A 14,170-nucleotide genomic window follows, 5' to 3' on the forward strand; every position below is an offset into this window, starting at 1 on the left:
TTAAAGTTGTTCTACAAGGGAGGAGGTATAGTTGAAAGAGGGGGACAACATGGCTGTGGTGAGGAAGGTCAGATGTGTGATAGCGGGATCAGACGGGGACTGTCTTGACTGAAAGCTGGCAAATTTACATATCAAACTCATGTTGTTTGAAAAGTGGGGCTAAGAACTATGATATTATCAAAAAGATTCACTGCCGCATGGTTTTTATAATGTGACCAAACATGAATATGTTAGGCAGTAACCGAATGGGCTACTGCATATTTCTTAAAAACATAGAAGTTTACTGCTGCTTCTAATTACAAGAGATGCTTTTTGTAGATAAATAATTGTTAAAGCAGGCCAGTTGGAATCTTCACCATCAGGCAAAGTATTTTCCATGTAACAAAACCAAATAGCACCACCTTGGTTTTCGCATGACACTGTAACACCTCCGAAAAGTAAGCCTCAACAACCATTATCTATATACACATGACGATTCAATCAAGTGTCAATTAAATGTTACAAATTGCATTCAAACATAAAAGGAAGGATGATCTTCTTAAGGGCATTCTTTAGCCAGCTGGGTCTCTGTGACCGTTTGGATGCCCTGCTTCTTCTGGAAGGTGATACAGTCATAAAACTATCACAGGAGAGAAAACTCTCCAGGACACCCCAGGTTTGTTTTACATTTTTAAAGACCTCTGGTTCAGTTGAACCTTTCGGACCAAAGTTCGTTCAGCCCTGGGAGTTCATTTGTGCCTTCTTCCAGAACGATACAGTGTCAGTGTGGTCCCAAGAACCGGACTTGGAGGTGCACAATTTTTTTCTGAGGTCTTGGCTTTACTTACATTTCGTAAGTAAAGAACCAAACCACTTCTGCTGCAGCAGAAAACAAAAGACAAGCTGAGACGGACAGCGAGATGGCAATATTTATAAGCCACTGAAATGCAAGCACAGACTGTTACAGAATATTTATTTACCAACAGCAACATTTAGACAAGGTATGTTGTTCTTACACTGTCATACATGTTATAAATATCCCTGGCCCCTCTAAAGTCCATGTGACTTAGGAGTCCCTGATGATTTTGGTGAGCTTCTGGATCTTGGTCTTGGTGGACATGTCCACATACTTATCCCCAATGCTGACGATCATACCACCCAGGATAGAGGGATCAGACTGGAGGGAAAAACACAATACACTCACTTAACAAGAGCGAGAGCGAGAGCGAGAGAGCAGTAATTGTATTGCCCTACAGTCTCACCTTGGTCTCCAACTTGAGAGTCTCTCCCTTCTGCAAGAAGCCATTCAGGGCAGTCTTCAGCTCTGCCAGGTTAGTCTCGTCCAATGGCTGAAATTTAAAAAAAAAGACCTTAAATCCCCACACACAAATGCTTCATGAAACCCCACCAACAGACTGAGGTTACATAATGCATGAGTTGCTAATGAAACATTGCTTGCATGTACACGTGTGCGCACGCACGTGCATGCATGTGTGCTACCTGTGCGGTGGTAACGGTGCAGGTGACCTCTCCGCGGTGAGCGCTCATCATCTTGCTGAAGGCAGATATGACATCTTGGGTCCACTTCAAGCGTCCGTTCTCAGCCAGGACGTCTGAGGCACAGACAGAGACATTTGCCTGTAACTCTTAATTTGGATTTTCCACACCCTAGTGAAGCTTTTTTTTTTTTTTGTTAGTGACTGCAATAGCCTCTTGCTCACTCACTCAGGGAGTCAGTCAGTAAGAGACATCTTGTTCCTTCAAGAGGTCATTAACGATAACCATGGGCACCTATCAAATTGAAAATTTAGATGCTCCTATTTAAAGTTTTTCCTTTCAACTGACTAATTTTAACAGTAAAATAGTTTTTTTTTTTTTTTTTTAAATCAGCACTTGATCATAATTTAACTTTAAAAAGTGGGTGGGCAAATATAATGTTTCCCCAAAACATTATATTGACTTCCTCACCCCATATAACACAGCTGTAACTTGGTAAATCTTTGGTTCTCGTCATTGCCCAGGGGCTATGCATTAAAGTGATCGTTGATATTTAGATCCAGGTCTGCTGAGCTGCTCACCAGGAATTATATGATAAATTGAGAATGTCAGGCTCAAGTCCTCCTACCTCCTAGTCCTCCGAGTACACGTAGCTTACTTGTTATCCTTTTTTTAGCCAAATAGCACAGATCTAATTGGGCCGTAGAATCGCTCCCTGATGGCTATTTAACAAAGATAAACCAAATACAATCACATTATAGACAATTCTCTACTTCCGCTATAGTTTGGGGAAGGCCCTTGTGCATTTCAGCATCACAATACCCAATACCCTCAGACACACAGTGAAACTCAAAGAAATTGTTTTGTGAGAACAGTGAACTTGACTGGCGTGCACAGAGCTCTGACCTAAACCTCATCAAACATCCTTGGGATCAATTTGAAAGCCAACTGGGAGCCAGGCCTAATTGCCCAATCAGTACCCGACCTCACTAATGCTTTTCTGGCTCAATGGAAGCAAATCCCTGCAACAATGCTCCAACATCTACTACAAAGCCTTCCCAGAAAAGTGGAGATTGTTAGAGCAGCAAATCGTAGACCAACTCCATATTAATGCCCATAATTGTGGATGAGATGTTGGATCTCAGGTTTCCACATACTTTTGGCCATACAGTGAATCTTTACCAGTTGTCAATTAGTATTATTCTGTAAACATGTCATTGTAAAGTTAAAAAATAAGTAGAATATGAGAAAATAAATTGCAATTTCAATAATGTTTTTTTTAATGACGGAACAGCAATAGAAAAAAATGCAAGTGCAATTCCAAAACTATAATGAACTGTCAGGACTGTCCGCAGGGAGTGGTAATAGGGATTTAGGGCTGCCACAATCTATTAATAATACAAAAAAGGAATTCAGTGCATGTCTCTCACACTGTTATACTTGCTTTCCCTTACTTTCAAAATCATTGTAAACTAACCTAAAAGAGGGCGATTCAACTGTACTGAATGGATGCAACGCTTGTACTATGAAGGGATTCATATGTACAGTATGGTACAATTCATTCAAATTTTTGTTCTTCAGCTAAGCTCTAATTGCTGCCACAGTAAAGGCAGTCACAGAGGGGGTGGAATCAGCTACACTGCTGGCTTAGAAGGTCCTACTTTTTTTGCCTATATTGGCAAAATTGTGATTACAAGATATGTATTTATGCAAACAAATAAAAATAATGTGTTTATTTAAGTTTGGTTTATTAATATTGTCTTTGTTAAATAGCTGTCAGGGGGTGATTCTTAGCCCCCATTAAACTGATGTTATTTGGCTAATGGCTGACAGAGACTGACCTAAATGTACTCAAGGCAAGAGGACTTGAGCATGACATATCCCCAATGTATCATATAATTTGGGGTGAGTAGCAGGGAGTAAAAAAATGTGAATTATCCCTTTAAATGATCTCTCCCATTCTGTGTGCACAAAATGGACAGTATCCTTACATTTCGGCACAATTGTCCTCAGTACTCACTGATGAGGTTGATGGTGATGGGGGAGAGTTTCTCCCTGGTGAGGGCATCATTGAAGGTCTTCTGCTTGATGCTCCGCTTTACATGGGGGTTCATCGCAATACTTGAGAGTTTGGGGTCTCTAATCAGGGCCTGTGGGATGGTTGTCAGTCAAGATACCTGCTAGAGTATTATGACATTCTTGCCTGTATGTTTTAAGTATGTGAACATTGTCTCACTTCACATAAACACAAACAGCTTTACGCACACCAAGTAACATATGTCATATACTCAGACCAGATTAACTATCAGCACAGACCAAAATGCTTGAGTGATAAACATCATTCCTATAATCATTTCCTTGCCCAGTCACCTTGTTTAAGGCACATCACATTTTAACATTCAAAAAATTATTAGTACATTTATATTGCTATATGTCTACGAAAGTAATTTAGATTAAATTGCTCCTTGAAGTGTGAGAGTAGTATTCCAAATGTAAGACTGAGGTGGAAAGCACCAGCCATTACTCGGCAATGCTGAGGTAGGTGGGGAGCTAGCTTACAGAGACTTGAGTCAGCTCTTTTTCCACCTGGTCCAGCTTCTTCTGTTTGCTGGCAGCTGAGAACAGGGCTGTGGCATAGCGGCCTTCCACGCCATACACCTGGATGGGAGGCTATGAAATGAGGAAGCATTACTATTGAGCCTTCTTAACCAATGACCATTGACTTCTGCAACTGATCTGAGGTCTATCAGTCTCCATTTGAGGCCTGTTGGTTTTATCTTTCCAAGCAAGGTCTTAAATGAAAATACAATCCAGACAAACCCGTCCAACCTCCCTGTCACACGACTAGTAAAGCACGTAGCGAGCATTAATATTATTTAACATACGTGAGCATTTCTACTTTGTTTTCGCCTATGAAACAAAAGCGGTTTGAAACGATGAAACCGTTAACTTCATATGGGGAAACAAGCAACCGTTCGACATGTCTTACCCTGACCAGCTTGGCCACTGGCCTGCTCGCAGTGGAGCTGAAGTGGCGCACCTACAGAAGAAAATAAGTAAAGAAAAGAATGTACTGATGACATTTCGCTATTTTCTCCTTTGAAACTCTCAATTGAAATATCTTCCCTGATCCTAAAACGAACACGGTTTGACCTGGTTGTCCTCTGCTAGGCAACTGGTTGACGTTAAACTAGATATTAGTAAGCTAATGAACTTAAAAATTTACAACCGGCAGTGCTTACATAACAATTACAATAAAACAGTAAAGCAGCTATTGGAAGGGGATCATCTTGTTGTGGTCCATTCTAACAATTAAATGAATGGAGAACTTCAGCCACGTAAGTTAACAGTTAAACGATTTGGTAGTTTAGTTCAATGAATGCAGTCCTGCAAAAACAAGTGTCCAATATCATTTAAATAAGCAAGGCCTAAGTCATCTAGCTAACTAGCAAGCTAACCAAATAGTTTGATATCGTACTGTTACCTAAGCAAATAATGCTGAAAAGAAGGTGCAAATGCTTTTATCTTGGAGTTAATTTTATATAGTCCGCGCATCACATAATCTGAACAAAATCGACATTTTTGACATAACGAATCTTTACGAATGTCATACCTGCAGCCCCAATCTAGCCGCTGCCATATTTACCTACTGTGTAGGTCAAACTTAGTGCGTACTGCGCAGAAACGGATATAGAGCTCAATAAAACTTCCGTGACACTGGGAACTGTAGTTCTAAAGTCGCTGTCACTTCACGCGAATAACTATAGCTCTTTTCATAATAAGACATAATTGGCACATTTAGAACACTTTAGTGTTCATTTTAAATACTACATTTATAATATATATATATAATAATATATATATATTATATATTATAATTATATAATATATATATATATATAGCTCTGGTTCAGTACTGGTTCATTGCTTATGGTCTGGCAGCCACATCAGGGCCACCTGACTTGCGGCAATGTTGTGGCTCAGATCTGGCTGAAAAGAATTCGGTCCAACCAGCCACTCCCATAAGTGGGCAAGAGTTCCGCAGTTCATCTGGCTCACAACTTTGCTAGAGGAAATGAGTTGACTGGGGAATATTAATCGGTTGTTCAGTTTTTCGTTTACGTAGACTAATTAAACCAAATAACGTCAAAGTTATCATGAAGCGTTTCATTAGGAACCAGTTACGGAATTATAATATAGTATCCGCATTCCGGACCCCGCTGTTTCTGAGATATAGGAACCACTTCTGGCATTAAGAATCATACCATGATCAAAGTCGCTACCACGTATCTTACCCATTCTAATATTTGGTCGGACAAAAAACGAAACATCCACCATGTCTGCATGCTTCATTCATATACTGCTTGGAGGAGCAGGCTATTTGTAAATTCAGGGTGTACCTAATAAAAAAGGCCGGCGATTGAATCACAAATAATTACATTTTGTACCACGGCGACATTAGGCTACTGCTTTTCAGTAGCGTAGCCTACATTCATATTGTATTAGAATAAGAATGTAAACAAAGGCTATGGTAAACTGAGAAATGTTTTGAGGCAGGTATTTTTTAAAGATGTCCTGCCACCTACTGTTAGCTATTTAATAGCCGCATATAACCATGAATCTAAAATAGTACATTTTTATTGTTTTTTAAGGGACTGCCGCGCTGGAAGTAGCTTACGTTCGCATTTCGCAGTATAGCATCTGTGTAGCTTCCATGAACTTGTCGACATATTTCATTGTTTTGTAAACGTATGGTTTGACAACTACGTTAAATTATAGATAGGCTATGTATTCTAAACCGTGTAGCTGCCTTCACCTTAACTGGCATAACTTGTTTCATTGTCTTGTGAACGTAAGGTTTGACAACGGTAACAAAGCCGATTGAAAACACTCCCGTAAGCGCCTGCACCGCCTTCGCATTTCGCGATTGTCTGTATTCGACCCATGTGCATTTTGTTTGGTCTTTCCCCTAAGCATCCATTTAAGCATCTACCTTTACGTAGCTGGCAAACGTCATTTGGAAGGGTGAGATACTGTGGAAAATTACTGCTCCGCCTACAAATAGGGGCTAACAATTAGTGGAAATTTACAGCCCTCTTCACAGTAACACATGGGCGTATGTCAGCCACTGGAGATAACCTATTTTCACGTCAAGGACATTTGTGTTATGCAAATAGCAAGTCGGTGAGCAACAGCTACATCAAAGTCATTCGTCTTGACAGTTTTCCAAGATGTTGCACGGATTAAAGTAATCGTAATAAATTTGCTAAGGTTAATGCCAGATAATGTATGCATCAGGTCTAACTTGCTTCCTCTATCCCTCAAAATGACATGAATGTGGAGATAGAATATTGTTATTGTATGTTTAAAAAGTTACAGGAACAACTGGACCTAGAGTAGTCATTGTAGTTGCTTGTAAATATAACTATAGCCTATAAAAAGGGTAAATCTGTTGTTGTTATTTATTTATTTATTTACTTATTTATTTATTTGTTTGTTTATTTATATGATGTGGCGACATAGCTCAGGAGGTAAGAGCGGTTGTTTGGCAGTCGGAGGGTTGCCGGTTCGATCCCCCAACCTGGGCATGTCGAAGTGCCTCTGAGAAAGACACCTAACCCCTAATTGCTCCCAACGAGCTGATTGGTACCTTGCATGGCAGCCTTTCACCGTTGGTGTGTGTGAATGGGAGAATGAGAGGCATCAGTTGTAAAGCGCTTTGGATAAGAGTGCTATATAAATGCAGTTCATTTACCATTTAAAAACTAAAACTTTTTTTTTTTTTTTTTTTTAAGGTAAGATGCTTTCTTTTTTCATCCAGGGTACTAAATCGTACCACTAAGTACTGTTGAGCACTGGTGAGGAGAGGGGGTAGATTTGAAGGTTTGTTGTGTTTATGAGGGGTGGGGGAGGAATCTTGAGGGGCCATGCATGTGAATGCGTGCATTGACAAAAGACCCAGAATTGGGGGGCGGCGGGTCATAATAAAACATAAATTACAAATATAGACTGCATTGAAAAAAGCACCAGGGATTGTAGACTTAATCCTGTTTTATCAGTTATTATACACATCTTTCAGAATTTTTGGTTATTTTTCTTTTTCATCAGAGAATTCACTCAAATATCAGCCTTGAACACAAAGCAGTGATCTAATAATTTGCTTTGAAAAAACCTCCCAGCCACCCCCCACAGCATGCTGTCAAGAAGCATTTTCCAAGTGATGCTTAACATACAGACGGGTGACAGATTAATGGAAAAACCAACATAAAGTGTCTTAGTAAGGTGTTGGGCCACCGTGAGTTGCCAGAACAGCTTCAAATGCGCCTTGGCATACTATAGATTCTACAAGTCCCTGGAACTCTACAGAGGGATCGGACACCATTCTTTCAAAAGATTCCCTCATTTGGTGTTTTGATGATTATGGTGGCGGAGAGCGATGTCCAACACGCCAGTTCAAAATCTCTCATAAGTGTTTAATTGGGTTGAGATCTGGTGACTGCAAAGGCCATAGCATGATTCACATCATTTTTATGCTCCTCAAACCATTCAATGACCCCTCAGGCCCTGTGGATGGGAGCATTTTCATCCTGGAAGAGACCACTCCCATCAGGATAGAATTGTTTCATCATAGGATAAAGGTGATCACTAAGAATAACTTTGTGTTGATTTACAGTAACCAGTCCCTCTAAAGCGACAAGTGGACCCAGACCATGCCAGGGAAATGCCCCCATGGTATAACAGAGCCATTGGACCCCCTGAATGTAGGGGGTCAAACATTCAGGCCTGTATAGTTCTCTTGGTGTACGCCACCCATGCACTTGCACTCATCCACAAATATGGTGAAGGATGACTCATCTGACCATAACATCCCTGTAGACCAGTGCCTAAGGTTTTTGCACCACTGAACTGTGAAATGTGCATATGTCTTTGTAATGAGGGGTTTATGCACTGCAGCCTGACTATAATATCCCTCTGTAGTTGTCGACAAACTGTTCTCGCTGACACAATCTGATCACGTCCTGCATTGACATTCTCAGTCACCTCAGTCACAGAAGAGTTGCTTTTCTGTTTTTCTTTACATATCTCACTAATGCACAAGCATCATGGTCATCGGATGTGCGCTTTCGACCACAATTTCCCACCCTAGTTGCTGATGTCTTCCCCATAGATCTAAATGCAGACATCACTTTAGTCACTGTTCCTATTGAAACACTAGGCAGTTGAACAATCTTTGTGACTGAAGCTCCTGCCATCTGTGCTCCAATAATTTCAAGTCATTTAGATCTTTTCCTCTTGCCTTCTTGATCTAAAATCGAGTCAACTGAGCCTGCTCAACATTTTTATGCATGCCACAGAACATGATAGGATGTTAATTGCTTAATTGTATTATGCAGTACACCTGTATGGAATCATCTGCATTTGTTATGTTTCTCCTCTCGTTAATTTCAGGTTTTTTCTTTAATTGGTTACCCGTCTGTATCTGCTTGTGTAAAATGTTTTGTTTTCACAACTGTGCAATAGCTTTCCCTCAAGATTTTTGTGATTCACCGGCTGCTATTATTGTAGTTATTGTGTGTTATTGCTCATCTGTTTTGTTTGTGGTTGCGGTTGCAAAGGAATATGGAAAATGTGGAATGAGACTGCAGATTAAGCATTAACCGTGGAGTTAAGCAACCTGAACTCCACATTTAAGAAACCCACACTCCCACATACTGGTGGGTTTAAATTGTTTTAATTGGTTCAATGCTCCAAGTGGTGCTTGAGGCTTGGCACAGTGCTCAGCACTGTACACACCACTCGATACAGTGCCCAGTGCTGGACACAGTTTGCAGCAATCATCTTAACACTCAACACAGTGGCCAGCAGCAGTGCTCAGGGCTTCACTTAGCACTCAAAATTATGAGCCTAGATGGCATTATCTTTGTGAACAAACATTCACTGGAGCTTATTCTCATTGGCTTACTTTTATGTCTGTATTTATTTTAGAATTATACATGCTGAAACCAGTGACATAAGTCTAAGGTTTGGTTTTTATGGGGACATGGCTGAATTTTTCTAACTTGTTTTACTAAAAAATTGGGCCAGATGAGTGATGTTCTCTAATAAGTTAGAGAAATTAGTGGTTCTTTAATACAGCAAAAGAGATGAGTGATTTCCCATAAATGAAAAAGTATGGGAGGTGAATGATGTCCCCTAAAAAGGTCAGAGAGGCTCTCATGTCAGGAACACCTGCTTCCCTTTCCACAGGGCACTCAAGCCTACAGCTAAAAGCTGTTTTTGCTGAAACCACATAATTACATAACTGCATAAAAACAGCCAGCAACATTCAAGGAAAGTCAAGTGGAGATAAAAGGTAATTAAAATACATACTATAGGCCTCTAGGTTAGAGATCTTTCCTGAAGACAAGATGTCAGAAGAGAATATACTTTGGAAGTATTGTGAACATTTCTTCTTGATATTGTCTGATGTTGCATTTACATGATATTTCCTTACAAATAAATTATTATATTATAATAATACAAATAATTAATAAATCATTACTATAGCATATCATTAGGCCTACACTACATAATATGTTGCTCATATAACTGATCAGCAGGCCTACTTAAGAAAAATTAAATGCAGTTGACAATAAGTTGAAATCTGCAGTATGTTTTGAATTATCATTGCATCACTGTTGGTGGGAATTCTGGGGAATCTATGCTACATATGCTGTCAGTGTGTCACAATTTGGCTACTGGGCTGCTGTAGGATAGCCAGTGTTTTCTTTTTTGTTGTTGTTGTTGTCTCAGACCCACTTTAAATAATATAAAAATGAATTAACCTAGCAGTGGAATTCTGTACAGTTTGCAGCTGAGCCAGAGTGCAATGGTGAAGGCATTAGAACAACGCATTCGAATAGTCAGGACAAGATGCAATAACAGCATGTATGATTCTTTTGGTGGTGCTAAAAGACAAAAATGCTCTTATTTTAGAAATGTTCCTAAGCTGGTAAAAACATCCCTGAACCAGTTTTTTTATGTTGTTCAAAATTTTTCTTATTTTTAAAAAGAAAGAATATATTAGTGTGCTTATAAATCTTTATGGGATCCAACTTGTCAAAGTTTCTTTATTCAAGTAGTAGGATGATAGGACAGCGCCTTATTCCCAAATTCCCCATCTCAGAATTCTTTTAAGAGCTCCAATCCTATAGAAAAATTCCATAAAGCATTATGCTACATCCTCAGCTTGGTTAGACTTTTGTGGGTTTTCTTCTTTCATAGTAATTTTTCTTCATACTTTTTTTGCCAGTATGGCCGTGAAATAAGTAATGAATTCTATTCAAAGTGGTCTTAAAAAGGTCTTAAAAAGTCTTAAATTTAACTTGTTGAAACCTGCAGGAATCCTGAATTACCGGTTTGACAAATAGGAAGAGAACCAGTTTAGCACAGTCCCAGAGATACCAACCATGATCAATGCATGATAAATGTCCCCTGGCTCAGCAGTCATCAATAAACCGTTAGTAACCCTAAGAAGGGCCGTTTCAGTGCTGCGCAGCTTGCGAAAACCAGACTGAAATTTTTCAAAGCGGTTGTTGCTATTTAGTACCTCTAGGTGTTGTTGTAAAACAACTTTTATTTTTTATTGGAGTTTATGATCATACTAGGCAATGTCATAATAGGCAATGTTTTGTCGAAAACAATTATGTTCGAATCTTGGCTTGGGGCCTTTCTGTGTGGAGTTTGCACCTTCTCCCCATGTACACATGGGTTTCCTCTGGGTACTCCAGTTTCCTCCCACAGTCCAAAGACATGCAGGTAGGCTATTTGGAGACTCTAAATTGCCCATACTGTAGGTATGAGCGTATGAGTGAATGATGAGTGAATGGTGTGTGTGCCCTGTGATAGATTGGCAGCCTGATCAGGATGTATTCCTGCCTCTCTCCCAATGCATGCTGGGATAGGCTCCAGCACCCCGGTGACCCTGCTCAGGATAAGCGGGTATAGATAATGGATTCCACTCTATTAAATTTTTTTCAATTTTGTATTTTTTTGGGTGGGTGATCATTTACTCAATCAACATTAATGTTTTTTGTCATTTCATTTTTTGTGATCAGGGTGTGCATGTTTGTATTGAAACTTTTTTCCAAACAAAAGAAATGGTACATCAACATCTCAGTATATCTTTGAAGATTTCATTTGAGTGCTATGTCCTTGGCTAGATCATATTTGTAGTATAGAAAATAACAATTCTGGAGAAACAAACCAATCATGGTCATACCAGCTAAAGTATTGTAATTCTGATATTAAAACTAAATATCGTACCACTGGTCAAAAACATCATACTATAACAGATAGTTACTTGTACAGAGATTAAATATAACACATTTATTGATCAAAGCCCTGCAGTTCATTATAAAATTGAATTGGAAATTGAAGATGACCCAAACACCACATTATATCACATCCTTGGTTATCGATGCATTGAAGCCAAAGTATGGTTGAGTGAGCGTTGGGAAGTGAGATGTATTCACTCTAAATTACAGACTGGTTGTTTCATAGTGTTTTTTTTTTACATTCAGTCATTTGTCCATAACATTAGCTGATAGTAGCATGTATGTATTTGTATTTTTCTTAAACACAGTGTATGCCAGTTAGTATTGAACACACCTAATTGTCAGGGGAAAAAAACAACAAACGTGCCCTTGATTTAAAGATTAATGTTGATTCAATTCAGGCCAATCATTCCTGTCGGTTTTTGGAGAAATACAGTAAAGCATTTGGGTATTGAAATTAACACCAGATTACTGTGGGTTTTATTTTTATGGTGACACACTTGTAATCACTATATCATTGAGCACACTACTCCAGCTATCCCAGCCTAGGTCACACTTATGTTTCACCAGCTAGTTTAACAATAACTATTATATAATTTCCATTTCAATAAATTACAGATATTTCACAACACACTTACAGAGGTATGTATATGCATGACTTGAATAACAAGTATTTGTTCTCATGATTAACACTTGTTTAATCTTCCGGTTCCAAAGTACATGCACTTTAAATGCATTCAATACATGCTGTAATCCAAATGAAATATTTAACTCGTATACAAACACACCAGCATGTTCTAACAGAATATGTTTATATTATTACTGTTGCTGTTATTAATTTGATTTTCATTAATTAATTTTGATAGAATATAATCTATACAATAACTAGATATAGAAAAACAGTTCTTTCTAGGTCGGTGTGTCCTTTCTCTTCTCTTGCAACTCAAATGTCTTCTGCACAAGACTGTTTCCCAACATAAGTTACTTACAAAATTCCAATAAGTATATGTTTACAATTTTCCTCCTACAGTTGGGGTCCAAATATTCTCTAGATCATATGCATCAGTCTTTCCTTCAACTTCTTAGACATAACACACAACACCTGCTGTTCTTCATTGACCTTCACATAATCACATACATTTAACTATATTCTTGATCAATACAGTCTTTAATAAGCAGAAATGTAAAAACATTAAAAGCCTATAGGAGAAGCATACTTCCACAACTTGGACATGTTCGTCAAATGGTCTCAAACTTATCGAGTCAAAGCACAACAGCTGCTTCTGATATTATGGTTAGCTGCGCTATCTTCGAACTCCCCCTGTACAGTCATTGTCATCAGGCTCCCCAGTATCAGACTTGGTTTTCTTTGCTGCATGATGCAGACTTTTTCAGTTACTTCCAAGCACTGAGTTCTGCGAAAAATGCCTTGTTGCTCAGTTCAATGGCTCCCATGCTACCTCTAAGTTGCAACACCCGTTTGGTAATAGGTATCTTGTGTGTCCACTAGCAGGGGGAGGAATGCAAATTCTGAAACATTCCAGTCCAACTGCTAATAGAAAAGCTAAATCAAAATTAGCGTGTGCTGGTCTGTTTTATTTATTTATTTATTTTTACCACCAATGATTTTCAATCAAGCCACTGTCAATGAGGTTGTGTTCTTAAAGTGAGTTTCTTGGCTCCTTGGTTTTATCAGTTCATTCTTTTGCCTACACATTTTCCTGTCATGTTCAATGGTTTATTGAGACATTAACAAGGCAAGATACACTACATGGCCAGACGTATGTGGACACCTGACATACAACATATCATCCAAAATTATGGGTATTTAGGGGCCTAACCCAGACCATGAAAAACATGGGACCAAGGGATGTCTAGATACTTTTGGTCATATACTGTATTTACAAAAAATGTTCTCTTTTTTTTTGCTTGGCATGGCAAATCTGTAATTTATGATAAATAATTTAATTTATGCATTGGAATATTCTAGAATATTCTGCTATTAGTGGTTAAGAAAAAGCTGATTAGATAAATCAGTAATCTTACAACACCATGATGTACTGTAATCACTGGGAAAGCACTGGAAATAGCCTAGGCAAGCTTCTGTCTGCTTTCAAGTTCAGGTAGGTAGCACAAGTTAGCCGAATGCAATTACCTGGAGCTATATTCTATATTTAATTTAATAGCAAACCACATATTCTGTATAGACTAAACCCAGGTGAGCAACTAAAGTTTTCGGACATTGGACAATTGTCATTACACTTCATCGGCGGGAGTAGGTTGAACTGAAAGTCTGGTTGGCCGTAGCATGCCTGCTGACGTCACATTGCTACGTAGGTTAAACGGGCGTGTACTGGACAAATGAGTGGGATGCGAAT

The 14,170-nt window shown here is 38.9% G+C and overlaps 1 protein-coding gene across 1 annotated transcript; it reads right to left on the reverse strand.

Moving 5' to 3' along the window:
* Positions 1–894: 894 nt before the first annotated feature.
* atp5po (ATP synthase peripheral stalk subunit OSCP) lies at positions 895–5,214 on the reverse strand. Its single transcript, XM_064327682.1, has 7 exons — positions 5,090–5,214; positions 4,466–4,516; positions 4,036–4,146; positions 3,497–3,626; positions 1,480–1,592; positions 1,242–1,328; positions 895–1,156 (listed from the first exon to the last, which is right to left on the reverse strand). The coding sequence occupies exons 1-7, from the start codon at positions 5,114–5,116 to the stop codon at positions 1,046–1,048; spliced, it is 630 nt and encodes a 209-aa protein (XP_064183752.1). The 5' UTR covers positions 5,117–5,214; the 3' UTR covers positions 895–1,045.
* Between the last annotated feature and the right edge of the window lie 8,956 nt (positions 5,215–14,170).

Source organism: Anguilla rostrata, chromosome 3, assembly GCF_018555375.3.
Source record: "Anguilla rostrata isolate EN2019 chromosome 3, ASM1855537v3, whole genome shotgun sequence".
Taxonomy (NCBI): domain Eukaryota; kingdom Metazoa; phylum Chordata; class Actinopteri; order Anguilliformes; family Anguillidae; genus Anguilla; species Anguilla rostrata.

Coding starts and splice junctions, on each gene's coding strand:
- atp5po (XM_064327682.1), bottom strand. CDS start 5,116: ATGGCAGCGGCTAGATTGGGGCTGCAG. Junction 4,517..5,089: donor CGGCTAGATTGGGGCTGCAG/GTATGACATTCG, acceptor TTTCTTCTGTAG/GTGCGCCACTTCAGCTCCAC. Junction 4,147..4,465: donor CAGTGGCCAAGCTGGTCAGG/GTAAGACATGTC, acceptor CTCATTTCATAG/CCTCCCATCCAGGTGTATGG.